This window comes from Cetorhinus maximus, chromosome 3 (assembly GCF_964194155.1).
Source record: "Cetorhinus maximus chromosome 3, sCetMax3.hap1.1, whole genome shotgun sequence".
Classification (NCBI taxonomy): Eukaryota; Metazoa; Chordata; class Chondrichthyes; order Lamniformes; family Cetorhinidae; genus Cetorhinus; species Cetorhinus maximus.
This window is the reverse complement of record NC_135881.1, coordinates 195,663,599-195,679,562: the sequence shown is the minus strand read 5'-3', so window position 1 is coordinate 195,679,562 and position 15,964 is coordinate 195,663,599. Positions and strand designations below refer to the sequence as shown.

Below are 15,964 nucleotides of genomic sequence, written 5' to 3'. Positions count from 1 at the left end.
GCTGTCTGTCATTGGGGAGCCAAAATGTACCAAAACATTTAGAAGTAGCACATATTGTGGAGTTGGATGAAGTCAATTATGTGATAATTGTTTAAAGGTGCAGTTATGTGAAACTGGGGAATTGGTGTTGTAGAGTTCCTTGATGCTTAGAGTATGAAAGGTAAGAGTCAACCGAGACTGAAACACTTTAGAATGATTTGAAAGTCTCTAAATAATTTTATTGACCACTGTAGCTTTCTAGATAAAGATGCCATACCGTCTTATTTGGGGAGTGTAATTCTAAAAGCTCCGCATCATCAGTTGTCAGTTTTGGGAGATAAGGGTTCAAATTTTCATCTTTAAATTGGTTGTGATTTATGAAAAATCATTGTAACCCTATTTACACACTCACACTCACTCACTCACACGCGCACACTGGCCAACTCTCCCAAAGTCTGTTACTGGGCAGAACAACAATCAATGTTCTTTTGTTTTCCTTTCAAATGCCTTCTCATGGTTTCCATTAGCAGATGTCATTTTGTTAATCTTGTTTTTATCTTATTGTTAGTAGCCAGTGTCCTCAAAGTGCAGAGTTTATCTCTGAATCAAATTCTCAACAACAGGCGCCACACTGCTGTTTGAACATGATCAGATTTAACTATTACCTTTAGTCCTTTGCACACTTTGTTCCTCAGGTTGTTGATCCCAAATTAACCTATTTGTAATTTCATTGCATATGAGCCGTCCTTCATTTCTGGTTTGTACTTCCACCAGCTTATGCTCTTTCACCAAGTATTCACCCTATTAACCAGGGTTTCAAGTTAATTCCTTTATTCATGTCACAGTTCCTGAATGAATGTTGCCCTGACAATTTTATTCCAAAGGAAACACAAGCTTGAAAGAGCAGGCTCCAAAAATCCCCTTTTCAGAAGAAAGCCCAAAATCCTTCGGTGCTCATGTTATAATTTATACATTGCTCACCTTAGGTAAATTAGAGATTTCTATATGTGAATGATTTCATGTACAGGAATGTACAGAACAGGATGATTGTTTTGCTCTGTTTGGTTGACCTCATTTTTGAGGCTTGATTGTTAAGGGATTTATTTAAGTGTGAAATTTTACAGTGGTGAACATGAATATTGTAACTAAAATCTTACACCTATATATCTATGCCGAACAGCTTATTTGTCTTCCCTTACACAGAGACTCCTTAATGGCTAGTTTGCTAGATGGAGTGAGAGCTTCTGGTAACAGAGATGTGTGTGTGAGGATGATCCCAACTCTGAAAGGGCAGAGATGGGGGTTACTGAGTATGCCAGTGGATGAAGAAGTAGAAAGTCTACATCTTAGGTTTCTAAATGCCCCTCCAAGTAAGTACATTTGATTTGTTTAATCAGTAAGATTGTTCCTGTCTTTGCTGCGTCACATTTCCAGTATTTGCCATTGCTTTGAATGTTCAGACTAATGTAAAATTCGATTTATAGTTACACCATTCTTCAGTTTTACCTTTGTACATCGCCAGTTATAGTTGTCCCTGAATATGCACTCCACAGACGAAGGTTTTTTTAAAACTTCATCATTGAATGTACTGAGTGTGGATATACTGTAAAGTCATGTGTTTTGGCATATTGAAAAGATATTGACACTTTACATTTGCAGCACATTTGGCTTTGAAGTGACTGATGTAAAGTTCAATAGCCTCTCAAAGCATGAGCTATGATTAATTTTAATTTAACTAAAGATGAACACAATTGAAGATAACTTTGCAATAGATAGTGAATATTTTGATGGAAAATTCTATCATTGTACTCGAGTTTAATTTCATGTTGCATTTCAGACGGCAGCTTTTCAGATGCAGTATTCAGGTTTAATGCTAACATCTCATACAGTGGAGTTCTGCATGCAGTGACTCAAGATGTAAGAATGATTTCCTTTCAAAGCCTTGCAAGTCTTTCAAATGTCTACTTTTTTGCTTGAGGTAGTAAGCTTTAAAGAGAATTGTCTGTTTTCTGTAGGGTCTCTTTTCTGAGAACAAAGAGAAACTTATTAATAATGCTATCACAGCATTACTGTCTCAAGAAGGAGATCAAACCGCTAATAATGCAGAACTGGAGAGCCAGTTTCAGGCTGTGAGACGACTGGTTGCTTCGAAGGCTGGCTTTCAAGCGTTTACAAAACTTCCTAAGTAAGGACTCTATTACGTTGGAAGGTCTCCTAACTCTCACGTGACTGAATTAGGATGCTCAATCTAGTTGTTTTAAAAATGTATTTATAGGATTTCTCTATAGAGTAAATACAACAGTAAATCCTCTGCAATGAACCAGTCAACAGTTGAGTAGGAGATAGGAATTGAATGTAGCCAAGCTGAATCATAGTGGGTCTGACACACTTTTGGTCTATCGACAAATGTGGATTTAGAATTTGGCTAGAACACTCTAGATGCTGCAAGTTAGGGCTGTTGTTTTTGCTGTGTGAAATATAATAAGTCTTCCCCTATCTTATTCCCTGCAGTGACTTGCCTTTTCTCTCACCTCATGAACATTACCAGTACTTGCAACTGGTCTGGCATTTCCTTTCAGTCTTGTACTTTTTATAGGTTCTTTGGCTTGTTGCCCATTGACATGCCTCTTTCTCTTAATGACTTGCCTTCATAAATGAAGGCTTAATGCAAACAGGCCCCACCTTTTAACCCTGTCTTGTTGGTCATACTGAGCCAATGTACAATGCTTTTATAAGTAGCTGGTGCAGCACACAGCGTAGGCCTGTATGGTTAAAGATGTAGACTTAGGCCACGATAACTGCAAGTTGTAGGTTGTTCTTAATTAGGAAAAGCGCAAACTGAAGGCCTTCTAGTAAAATAAATAGACTAGTCATATATAAAACCATCATATACCACTTATCTATTGTTTAGAGAATATACTTCTTCAGGAAGTCTCACATTGGCAATGTGGCCAAGAGCAAAGGAGTGCAACCACCTTCAGTAATTTATGCAGTTTGGTGCTAATTCACAATAGCCCACAGTTTGTGGTCAGAGACAGAGCAAGGGCACTTGCTGTACGCCTCAGAAGCCTCACTGAGATCTAATGATCTCTCTGGTGAGAACTTTAACTCTCTCTATGCAATTGATGTAGATTGTACTGCATTTCCAGCTAACTTACACTGGCAGTACAACATTTAGTTTGCAGATATTTAGAGCCATGATGTAGGTTGTGCCACTATTTGTAATGTGTAACATTTTTTTCCCTCCCTTCTGCACGTTCAGATTTCGGGAGAGGCTTGGTGTGAAGACAGTGAAGGCTTTAAAAAGAAATCATGATGGTGTTACTCATGCTGCCATTGACATGTTGTGTGCCCTAATGTGTGTAAGTGCAAGATGATGCCAAATTTTATTCACTGTCCCTTCAGACCCAATAACACTTTTGTACAAAAAAATTAAAACATTAAGTAAAATCAATATATTGTTTTTTGAACAAATAGTGGGTTAAAATCTCTTATCATTTACAGATGCTTTGTGGCTTAACTGCTCATTGAATCTTGTAGCACAGAAGGTGGTCATTCGGCCTATCATTCTGGTGCCGGCTCTTCAGAAGACCTATTCATTTAGCCCTACTCCCATGCTCTTTCCCTAAAGTCCTGCGAATTTCTCCTTTTTCAATTATTTATCCCATTACATTACAAACACAATATTGAACCTGCTCCTGCCACCTTGTCAGGTAGCCAATTCCAGATTATAACCTGTTTTTTTTTTAAAATTCTCATCTCCGCTGTGCCGTTTCCACCAATTACCTTAAACCTGTGACCTCTGTATATTGACTCCTCTCCCGATGGAAACCGTTTCTCCTCGTTTATCTACGCCATCAAAATTCTAAACACCTCTATTAAATCTCCCTTAACCATCTCTCCTCTAAGAACACTCACAGCTTCTCTAGTTTATAACATAACTGGAATCCCTCATCTATGCTGCCATTTTGGTAAATCTCCTCCATTTGCAGATCCCCGACATCCTTCCTAAAGTGTAGTGCCCAGAATTGGGGACACTGCTCCAGCTGAGGCTTGACCGCTGATTTTTATAGAAGTTTAGCATAACTTCTTTGCTTTTGTTTTCTTATGCCTCTAGCTATAAAGCAAAGTGACTTGCACCCTTTTTAACTGTCTTATTGACTCGCCCTGCCAACTTCAAAGATCCATGTATGTGAAGCCAAGGTCTCTGCTTCTGCATCCACTTAAAATTGTATCACTTAGTTTATATTATTTCTCCTCATTCTTTCTTTTAAAATACATCACTTTACACTTCTCTGCATTAAATTTCATCTGCTCATTTTGCCAGTCTGTCGTCCTGAAGTCTGCCACTATTCTCCTCCTACATTTCAGTGGGTGCACTTCACTCTCAATCTTTTAAAGTATCTCTTCGATCAGAATATTTCTCTGCTTTCTTGCCTCAAGGCCGGACTTCTCAAATAGTCTCTGACTAGTCCTCCTGTCTCCACAAATTAGAACTCATTTAAGAATGCAAAACTTGCCCCCAGCCAGCTTTTGTCAATTTATATTAGTTCCCATGCTCCACTGAAGTGATTGAAAAATCCTAGTTCTCTTCCAAATCTGCCCAAAACTGCTCCATCCTATCTCTCTCCTGTTTCGACTTCTTCCTATTAGGACCATAAGAACAGGAGTAGGCTTTTCAGCCCCTCATGTCTGCTCTGCCATTCAACTAGCTTATGGCTGATCATCTACCTCAATGTCATTTTACTGAACTATCCCCATATCCCTTAATGTCATTAGTATCTATAAATCTATTGGTTTCTGTTTTGAACATACTCAATGACCAAGCTTCCATAGTCCTGCAGGGTTGAGAATTCACTACCCTCTGAGTGAAGAAGTTCCTCCTCGCCTCAGTCCTAAATGGCTTGCCCCTTATTCTGAAACTGTTTGTTTCCCCAGGTTCAGCCAGAGAAACCACCTTTCTGCATCTATCCTGTCTAGCCCTTTAAGAATTTTGTATGTTTCAATGAGATCACCTCTCATTCTTCGAAACTCTAGAGGCCCAGTCTCCTCAATCTCTTTTCAGAGGACAATCCTGTCATCCCAGGAATTAGTCTGGTGAACCACTGCTACACTCCCTCTATAGCAAGTATGTCCTTCCTTGGGTAAGGGGACCTAAACTGAACACAATACTCCAGGTGTGGTCTAACCAAGCTCATATATAATTGAAGCAAAACATCTTTGCTCCTGTAATCAAATCCTCTTGCGATAAAAGGCCAGTGTACCATTTTGCCACCTTAATTTGCTTGCTGTACCTGCATGTTAGCTTTTAGTGACTTATGAACAAGGATATCCAGGTCCCTTTGGATATCAACACTTTCCAACCTCTCGCCATTTAAGTACTCTGCACCTCTGCCCTTCCTGCCAAAGTAGATGACCTCACACTTATCTGCATTATATTCTACCTGCCATGTTCTTGCCCAAACACTAAGCCTGTCCAAATCCCCTTTAAAACATCTTTGCCGCCTCCTCAACTCACAATCCCACCTAGTTGTGTCATCCGCATACTTGAAAATATTGCGTTTAGTCCCTACATTTAAATCATTGATATAGATTGTGAACAGTTGGGGCCCCAAGTACTTCTCCGTGAGGTATCCCACTAGTCACTGCTGCCGACCTGACGATGACCTATTTATTCCTCCTCTTTTTCTGTCTGTTAACCAATCCTCAATCCAAACCAGAATATTACCCCCTATGCCATGCATTCTAATTTTGTTTACTAACCTCCTTGTGTGGGACCACATCGAAAGCTTTCTGAAAATCCAAATACATCACATCCACTGATTTCCCCCTTTATCTATACTATTAGTAACATCCTCAAAAAACACTCATTCTCTCTTAATACATTCCTATTCATTGTGCTTTGCTCCCAAGCACTGAGCACAAGTTGTCACTTAAATATCACAACTGGGAGGTGTGAAGCAATTAAATGATAGAATTGCACTTTGGTGCTGCCATTATGTTCTGAGGAAAATCTGAGGGAGTTTGTAGGATAGGACCCCGTTCTTGCACACTTCAAAAAGGACATGCATTTCTTGAATTATGTGAGAATAGAGCAGTACTGAAATGTGTGCTGTGTACCTAGTGACAATTTGGTGTAGGTTGGTGGCAGATAGGCAGCATTAAGACGTGTTACTTTATGGTGGTGCAAAAATGTCAATTTTATCAAGAGCTGTACTGTGGAAACTTTATCTGGGAATTTTGCACTTCTGAATTCATGAATGAGTACAGTTAAGTTGATCTTTGTAGTAGTATCAATATTCAAGAGGTGATAAGTTGAACTAGCCTCAATTTACTGTGCATGTACACACATTCTTGGGTTTATTGCCATCAGTGCTTTGATTTTTCATGTAGTGCATGCCTCGGAACATCATGATTTTTGAAAATTGTTATTTATGCACTGAAGATGCTTATTTTTAATGTTATCTAATTTAGCCTATGCATGATGACTATGACCTAAGGCAAGAGCAGCTGAACAAAGCATCACTTCTCTCCTCAAAGAAGTTTTTAGAAAATTTACTTGATAAGTTCAATGCCCATGTGGTAAGTCTGTTTCAAATTATAAGGTGAAGCATCGCAATTTTGGTAATTGCCTGATTAATTTTCACAGGGCACCTTTTTAAGCTAGCATGTATTAAAAGCACAAAGATTTTGTTTCATATGCTGGATTGATAGAAACCAGCTTACCTGAAAATGGTGTTTTGTTCAATTTATCCAATATTGCCATGAATGCGAATTGTAGAATTGTACATGCTTGGTCAGCTTTGGAAAACTTAAGGATTCATGCTTTTGTTTTTCTTCCTGTAAGTAAACTATTTATTCCTCCCTATTTGCAATTGTGTATAATACAATAACATGTTTTACATTGGGGTCTACAAACTCTTTACGAAAGAATTCCACAGGGATGACATTTGTGCAAAAAGCTAATTGATAGCTTAAGAAACATGGGGCCCAGAAAAGAGAGACCTCTTCTACACAGACTTCTGCACTCAGCAACATCTTTTGTGGGCTCATGATTTTGCAAAGCCTCCCATCCTCATGCCTCATTTTCTGCAGCAGTGTACATTACAAGCTCAGTCTTGCGTCTGAGGAGCAGATTAAATATGAGGATCATGCAAACTGGGACCCAGGATTCTAAAGCCACTGTGTGTGTGTGTGTGGGCAGGGCATCAGAAAGGTGCAAAAGTTGCTCAAGAATGTCATGCCAATGAAAAGCACTGCGAGCTCTGTCATTTTACAATAAACAGCTTCACATCGATGCATAAGACTATTTGATCATACCCACACACTCGATAGTTGTAGCTTAACTTGGAAGGAAGCCATGACAAAGAAATTATATATCTTAAATGGAGAAACTTGAGAAAAATTCCCAAAAAGTACTGAGGACAGAAGGAGATGAGATAGTGAGAAAAAAGAGTAATGTTAGTGAAAGAAAAATGCCTGTGAAATGAGAGTGCGCCAGATATTAACCTCGAATAAAATTCTTGTCAAAAGCTTGGTAATTTGATTGTTTCACTGGATGTGTTAAGCCCTTGCAAATCCTTGCACAACATTCTTGTGTGTGCACAAGTATCTGTTGGTATATGTGCTCACAATATTCATGTAATTATAATGGAGACATTCAAATTTCTTTGCTGGTTTTTAAATGAGGCACTGGTGCTGAAACTTCCTTTTCAAAATCCAATTTATTTTTGATATTGCTTTCAAGTTCTATGGTGGGGAAAACAGCTGAATGGAAGAACTGACTTTTGTTTCTACTTAACTGGACAGTTATAGCACCATTGCCTTCATTCCTGCTTGGGTCATCTGATCCCAGTAGGGTTTGAATTTGGAATTTTCCTGACTCATTGTTCAGTTCCACACGTGAGATGGCATTGATTAACTGAGACATGGGAGCCTTTTCGTCAATCATTACTGTTCTCAGGCTATATAATTTTTTTTTCTCTGCAGGACCATGGGACAGGTGCACTAGTGATTAGCTCTCTTCTGGATTTCCTTACCTTCGCACTCTGTGCTCCATATAGTGAGACAACTGAAGGACAGCAGTTTGATATGTTGTTAGAAATGATAGCAGAAGTTGGAAGAACCTTGTTCAAGCTTTTCCAGGTTTGCCTTTCACCATGTAAAGATTTCTTGTAAAATTTAACTCTTACAGCTTCACCCTGAAAAAGGACTTGGATAATCCACTGGATTAAAACATTGATTTTGCAAGGCATGAGGGCCACCCACGCTGATCTTATCGATTGTCAAATAGCTAAACTATAAAATATGTTTAGGGCAGTCTCATTATACTTGTGTGTAGGTGACCTGTAACTATCTATTTGGCATTGATAATTTGGTACTACCCACCTCACAGATGGCAATTCAACTAGAGGGCTACAAAGGCAACTGTTTTTTATTGGACCAGAAATATTGCTGAGATTGCAACACTGAAGTAATGGAAGCTTTGAGTGTTGGAAATCATTGATGGATCTAACTTTCTCCATGGATTATGCTACTTGAATATATAGAGAATTTGGAGCAAGATTTCCTACTTAGGAATTTTTATTCAAGAATCATGGCTAAGTATCTTAAGTAATTGGTCTAAGTATGTGTGTGTATACTATTTACACCTTACTAAGTGGTAATTGTTTGAGTTGCAGAACTCGTGTGTCTATGTTTAAAGATATTTAGTAATCAGTTTTCTTTTCGTTCTTAGCACCCTTCCATGGCTATTGTGAAAGGTGCTGGTTTAGTTATGAAAGCTATTATAGAGGTGAGTGTTACAATAAAAATTTAATTAAGCTGTACCTCACCATTGCCACTTCTCTTGACCTTTCCACTATCTCTGATTTGATGGACTATTTGTCTGAGATAAGGGTATTGAATGAGCAGAAATTTCCTCTAAGCATAGCTGCTGATCCCTTAGCCACTGTCTCAGCCCGAACCAGAATGCTTATGACCTTGGTCCCATTTGACCGTGCACTGAGCCCGTAACCCTACATTCTCTTCGCCAGGGCTTCTACCACCTGTAATATTGCTTGGCTCTGCCTTTGTCTCAGCAACTGCTAGAACCCAAGTTCATGCTTTTGCTTACTCCAGACTTGACTATTTCAACGCTTTCCTGGTTAACCTTCCACTCTCCAAGATTGAGCTTTTCCAGAGCTCTGCTACCCACATCTTAACTCTGACCTTTTTAGCCATCACCCCCTTGGATGCTGATCTACCTTTCACCCTGGTCTGGAAATGTCCCAAATTTAAAATTCTAATCCTTCTGTTCAAATCCCTTCATGGCCTCCCTATCTGCGTATCCTCCTCAAGCTCTACAACCTTCTCCGATCACTGTGCTTCTCCAATTTTCTTCACCATTGGAAGCTGTGTTTTCAGCTGTCTAGGAAACGCTCCCCCACCCCTCCTCCTCTTTACATGTGGCATACATCACCTGAACGTTTCCTTCTCCAAAGTATAAGGTTGTCCCAGTGTGCATGATGATATGTAATGTTTTGTTCAAGAACATGCCCTGCACTCTGAATTGTACGATCAGTTTAAGTGATGAATTAACTAGCTTCTTAGAATGGGGAAAAATCTGACAGCCTTTTATTTATGAACAGCTGTTTTTTAAAAAATTTTTTGTAACAATATTGATGTAATGTTAGAATTGTGAAATGTGGGTGAACTAAATTGAACTAATGCTTTTTCTGGCTGAAAATTCGAACCAGTTTAAAATAAATTCTTCTCTAGTCAAATTAACTTGGAATGGGAGAGGGTAAGAAGTTCAGTACTATGAATAAAGTGATTGTGGCAATATTGTTTACAAATTCAAATAGTATGTATCTTTATCGTGGAATTGTTGATATTGAAGGGGGTGGAGGATAAAAAAGGAAATTCCCTGTTTCTCAACATGGTTGCATCTCAGTTTGCTGAAAACACATTTATAAACAAACTAAGTTTATTTTCTTCCCAACAAGGAAGGTGACAAGGAAATAGCTACAAAGATGCAGGAACTTGCCTTAAGTGAGGGTGCCCTACCCTGCCATTTGCATACATCAATGTTTACAGTTAGTTCAGATCAGCGCATGCTGACTAATAGGTATGTATATTTTTTTTTACCAGGGTATTGCTTACTAAGCTTCCCGTTTTTTCATTAAAAAATTAAGGAAAAAGTTATGTTCTTTCAGGCAATTAAGTAGACATTTGGTGGGTCTTTGGACAGCAGAAAATCCAACAGCACTGAATTTGCTGAAACGCATTTTGGTAAGTAATTTTAAATGATTTATGTTTGCCAAACTCTTGTTTGGATTTGTGCTAAACATTTGACATATCTTGTGTGAACTGAGCCAAAGAAGAAGGGAATCACAAAAATATCTGCCTCTTTTGGATCAGTTTTGGCTGTAATCATGCTTTCAGCCCCTTCCTGGGCTGAATTTAGTTTTGCCTTGAGTCTTGGATGCTTTAGTTTTTTTTTGAGCCACGATCAAGCTCAATTTAAGAAACCTGATCACTGCAGCTGACATCTGTTTGGGTCCTACTATATTTTGAAGTCCTTTTTATTATTCTCTGTTTAAGATCACCTTCAAAACTCTTGTTGCAGAACGTTTTAATGACCAGAGTACCAATAGGGCCCTGATAATGCAGCTGGTAACAAAGAGCATTTCCATATAATGGGCACTTCGCTACTTCGTTGGATCGTATTGCCGAGCCAACATTCTTTGCTCTCTATGCCGATAAGAAATGTGGATTGAATCTCCATAGAACCATAGCAAAGTTATGGTGCAGAAAGAGGCCATTCAGCCCGTCGTGTCTGTGCCAGCCAAAAGGAGATAAACTAGCTGCTCATTTTAATCCCACTTTCCAGCACCTGGTCCATAGCCTTGCAGGCTACAGCACTTCAGATATAGATCCAGGTACCTTTTTTTTAAATGAGCTGAGTGTTTCAGCCTCAGCCACCAACTTAGTCAGCGAATTCCATATGTCCACCACCCTCTGGGTGAAAAAGTTTTTCCTCATGCACCCTCTAATCCTTCTACCAATCACCTTAAATCTATGCCCCCTGGTAATTGACCCCACAGCTAGGGAAAACAAGTCTTCCCTGTCTACCCTATGTAGGCTCCTCATAATTTTGTACACCTCAATTAGGTCACCCCTTGGTCGCCTCTGTTCTAAGGAAAACAACCCTAGCCTGTCCAATCTCTCCTTTTGGCTGCAGATTTCAAGCCCTGGCAACATTCTTGTAAATCTCAATCAAATAACCTGTGTCTGCAGCTGACCTGAAATATTGCATCCTTAACCGGGTCTTGTGTATGGCTGTTGTACATGTTTAATATATATTAAGTATCAAAGATCAAAGTACTTCTCAACATTTTAGACCTCTTACAAAAAACTTTTTAAAACACATGTAAGTACTTCAATGATACTTCAGTAATGTTTTGTTAGGGTTTTGTAGTTCTTTTAAACAGAATTAGGCGATTTAGGATTGCATATCATTTTGGTGTTTCAATATTGGTTATAACCTATTTGTGTTCAATGTGATGTGCTTTTTGATATTCTCAATTATTAATCAGCTGACTTTAAGAAATTTTAATAACTTGGAAGCACTTGGTACTTACATTGAGAAATATCTTTTCAGCCAACAGGCTTACTTGCATACCTTGATAGCACAGACCAAGTACCAGAAAAAGAAATTGACAGGATGCACATCAGGGACAATGTGAAAATTGCAACAGTAAGTACTACTGAAAATCTGGGCTTATTTTCAAAATGTCACTAAAATAGGAATATACAGGGAGTAGGCCATTCGGCTGTTCGAGCCTGTCCCACCGTTCAATAATATTGTGGCTGATCTGGTTGTGATCTCAACCCCACCTTCCTTTATGCCCACTGCCCCATAACCTTTGACTCCCATGCTAATCAAAAATTTATCTAACTCAACCTTGAATACATTCAGTGACTCAGCCAAATTCTCTTCCGGAGAACATTATTCATTGAAAGGAAGATAGCGGGAGGGATTTTTTTTATTCATTCATGGGATGTGGCTGTTGCTGGCTAGGCCAGCATTTATTGCCCATCCCTAATTGCCCTTGAGGAGGTGGTGGTGAGCTGCCTTCTTGAACCGCTGTAGTCCACATGGCGTAGGTACACCCACAGTGCTTTTAGGGAGGGGGTTCCAGGATTTTGACCCAGCAACAGTGGGGTGATGAGAAAGGAGCTGAATTACTTTGGTCACCCAGAAAGATGATAGTGTAGTGATTGTTCCTGGATTAGTAATTCAGAGGCCTGAACCAATAATGGAGAGAGCATGAGTTCAAATTACACCATGGTAGTTTGAGAAATTTAATAATTTTTAAATCTGCTCGATAAAAATGACCAGAATTGGTTAAGTGGTTTAAAACCCAAAAGTTCACTAATATCTTTTTTAAGGAAGGAAGCCCATCTTCCTTACCTAGTGTGGCCTAAATGTGAATCCAGCCCCACACCAATTAACTGCCACATTCATCACTGCTTAGTAAAGTCCCCCAGTGAGCTACTCAGTTGTATCAAAGTTCAAGAAGGCCAGCCACAACCTTCTCTGAGCAACTAGGGATGGACAATAAATGCCAGTCTTGCCCAACAATGCCAGCATCCCACAAGTGACTTTAAAAGCAAACTTGAGGGGAATTTGCAATGAATGTGGCAAGCGCTCCTTTTTAGTTTTTACATGTTTGGCTTGACCACCACGGTTAAGGCAAAGTAACCTGCTCCCAGAGTTCCTGTAGCTGGCCACCAGGAACTACCTCCCAATTTGTTTCCCTCCCTCTGCAAGGGTAGCTTATTCCATAATGGTCAGATCAGGAGCTGATTACAATGAGATATAAGTGAACAACAGTCCCTCCTCTATACCACCTGAAAATCTTATTCCTTGAGGCGCATTAATTTTAACCCCAGCTTAAGGCTTTGTATGCTTTGTTTTAGTGGTTCTCTCCCAGCTGAGCTGGGGTTTCTTTTAAGTAAAATTTGAAAAATGCAGACTTCTAACAATTTCCTGCAAGTATTTTGTGTTTCGTGTATGTGTTGTACATTTCTCAATAGTTTATTTAAATTCCAACAGGATCAGTATGGTAAATTTGGTAAGGTTCCAGAGTGGCAACGGCGGGCTGGAAGAGCTGCTAAAGAGGTAGAAAAATTTGCCAAAGAAAAGGTTGATTTACTTTTGTTGCATTGGAGGGACAGAATGGGCATTGTTCAAAAGGAGGTGAGAGTTAAATTATTATCCAATATATTTGAAATGAAAATCTAGCTAAATGCACTTGACCAATTTGTTAATATCTGGGAGAAAGACTTAAAGCCTTAGTAACTGCTTAGTAATTTTTAATGCTATTTGCCCAGTATGCTAAATTTGTGTTCCATAACAAGTTTTTTAAAAACAACTTATTCATCTCACCGTTACATGCAGTTAAATACTTAGGGGAAGTAATTACCAGAATTGTAAAATTAGTTTCTCAAAACACTGGCTAGTGTCACACCTGGCTCAGTAATAGCACTTACTTCAGTGGTAGACGAGCTCAAGGCTCTGGTATCTGCGCACTCTTTTTCGTTGTCTAGTTCTCCAGCTCTCCTCCCTATCAACTCTTGTTATTATACTTCCATTGTAAATCCCCATGTACATATTTATAATGGAATCTGCCTATGTAAACTTATCAGGCTGTAATTGCCCTTTTCTATCTATGGTGATGCCACAGCAAGTCCCCTTGGGAGCATTGGGAGAGTACTACCATCAGCAATTTCATTATAAATTTGGACAAAGCAGTTTGTAACAGGAAAAAGTTAAGAGGAAGTGCAGACAGATGCAGGATTATTGATGGGTGGTGGAAGCAGATTCAAAACTAGCTTTCAAAAGAGACTGGATAAAGGAGAACAAATTGCAGGGATATGGGGAAAGAAGTAGAGTGGGACTAACTGGATTGATCTTTAGAAGAGCTGGCACAGGCGTGATGGGATGAATGGCCTCCTTCTGTGCTTTACTGTCCTATAATTCATTCTTTTCCTGCTTCCTCTCTTCCCTACCCCTACCCCCCATCTTGTCAGCTCAGATTTACTCAGCATTTCCAACAGCTCCCATGTGTGATGCCACCTTGTAAATATGTCATTGCTCCTAAGAATCTTGCTGAGATTTAATATACTGTTTCAGATTATCTCTGGTCTAATCCATGTATGAAATTACCTGCTGTGCTGTCACCTGGAACTGTTACAATTTAAAGATCTATTCCTTATTGATCCTAAGACCTGATTTTTGGCCTTACCTTATTTTGTAACCTGGAGACAAATTTCTGAGCATCTGCAGATTTGCTTCAGTTAAATGAGCAGGAAGGATGAACTATGATCAGTGCACTCAAATTTTGCTCTACTTCAGAGACTTTACTAACTAAACAGTTACTAATAGATTTTTGTAAGTTTAAAATGTATAATGGTTCATGAAGCTAAACCTTGTAGAAAATATGGAGCACTTAAATTTCCCCCAAAATTATCTATTGCGCTCTTCAATATTTTACTAATTATGTTAATGATTTGTTAAAAGGTCTGAAGAATTAATAAGCTTTAAGTAAAGAAATGTAACAAATTTACCTTGTGTCTCCTAGTGGAGAGATTAGAGAATCTGGGATGGTACTCCTTAGAACCGACAAAGTTAAGGGAAGATTTAACTCAAATAACAAGATTTAACATGCTCAAAGTAATGAAGGGTTTTGCTAGAGTAAATAAGGAGCAACTGTTTCCAGTGGCAGAAGGGCCAGTAATCAGAGGACACTGATTTCAGATAATTAGCAAAAAAACGGGAGGGAAGACCAGGAAAATATTTGTCCTTAGGTGGGCTTAATGACTTGGAATGCACTGGTGGGCGGCAAATGCAGATTCAACAGTAAACATTTGAAAAAGAAAGATTTACAAGGCTATGGGGAAAGTGCCGGGAAGTGGTACGAATTGGATTGCTCTTTCAAAGACGTGATGGGGTGAATGGCCGCTTTCTGTACGATAAGATTTGAGTTGCTATTTGTGGCATATATGAGTTCAAATATTGTCATGGCCAAGGACTTTGTGTGACCAGGTTACAAGATGAAAAATGGCACAGCTTAAACTGATATTGACTTTTGCAGTGTAAAAACAGTAATGAAATCCTTTGTGGGCTATTTTATTGTAAGTGTATTTCAGGATTGAGGTTTGAAGGATTTACATAAATTTGACCATGCATTTTATTTGGTAGGTTTATATAGGGAGGGATGTACCTTCTCCCCAGATAACTGTTATACCCTGTTGCATTGTTCATGTATTCAATGAGTTGCTTTTCTCAATTTGTATTAACAAGCACTGACCATTGCTTTTTAGAAAATTTGGCTTCCTCTTGCTTTTAAAATTTACTTTTTTTTTCCTTCCCCATTGTTATTGCTATTGATTCAAAAGCAGGACAGGAACAATCTGGTAAGTAAGATCTGCTTTTTGTTGGCTTATGGTCATGCATGTTGGCTTAATTTGTTTGCACTCGGTGTGGTTGCTTTTTGAACATTGGGCTGGGTTTTGCTGAAGGTTAAGCTGGGTGATCAAGTGTGGCTCTTTTACCTGTTGGTAATGATTTTAAAGAAGCTGTCCCCATCAATGTAAATGTTGTCTTGTAATTATTTATAAAGATGTGCTGTGTGGGAAAACTGCTGCTGGGACTAAAAGAGGATACAGTGGTGAAAATGCTGATCGTGATGTAACTTAGTTTCTTCTCCTAAAGTTGATCCTTTCAGTAAGATGTGTTTCCCTCACTAAAGACAAGGTTAGCAAGACTAATAGCTGTATATTAAGAAAAGATTCCAATGAGCCATATGCATCAGATGCATTATTAATTAAAAACACAAAATGCTGGGAAAACTCATCAGGTCCGGCAGCATCTGTGGAGAGAGAAACCAGAGTTAACATTTTGAGTCCGTATGACACTTCTTCAGAGCTGGATTCT

At 38.9% G+C, this 15,964-nt stretch overlaps 1 protein-coding gene across 5 annotated transcripts in view; it reads left to right on the top strand.

Moving 5' to 3' along the window:
• Nucleotides 1–15,964, top strand: part of dnajc13 (dnaJ homolog subfamily C member 13) — a 140,433-nt gene that overhangs the window by 43,605 nt on the left and 80,864 nt on the right. For 4 of the 5 annotated variants that reach the window (XM_078539530.1, XM_078539533.1, XM_078539529.1 and 1 more), the window contains 12 exons: nucleotides 1,183–1,349; nucleotides 1,817–1,896; nucleotides 1,995–2,164; nucleotides 3,242–3,341; nucleotides 6,454–6,561; nucleotides 7,969–8,124; nucleotides 8,717–8,773; nucleotides 9,966–10,087; nucleotides 10,176–10,251; nucleotides 11,624–11,719; nucleotides 13,082–13,225; nucleotides 15,427–15,444. In XM_078539530.1, coding sequence (XP_078395656.1) covers nucleotides 1,183–1,349; nucleotides 1,817–1,896; nucleotides 1,995–2,164; nucleotides 3,242–3,341; nucleotides 6,454–6,561; nucleotides 7,969–8,124; nucleotides 8,717–8,773; nucleotides 9,966–10,087; nucleotides 10,176–10,251; nucleotides 11,624–11,719; nucleotides 13,082–13,225; nucleotides 15,427–15,444 — 1,294 coding nt within the window. The remainder of the gene's footprint in view (nucleotides 1–1,182; nucleotides 1,350–1,816; nucleotides 1,897–1,994; nucleotides 2,165–3,241; nucleotides 3,342–6,453; nucleotides 6,562–7,968; nucleotides 8,125–8,716; nucleotides 8,774–9,965; nucleotides 10,088–10,175; nucleotides 10,252–11,623; nucleotides 11,720–13,081; nucleotides 13,226–15,426; nucleotides 15,445–15,964) is intronic. The other variant, XM_078539531.1, reaches the window with a different exon arrangement.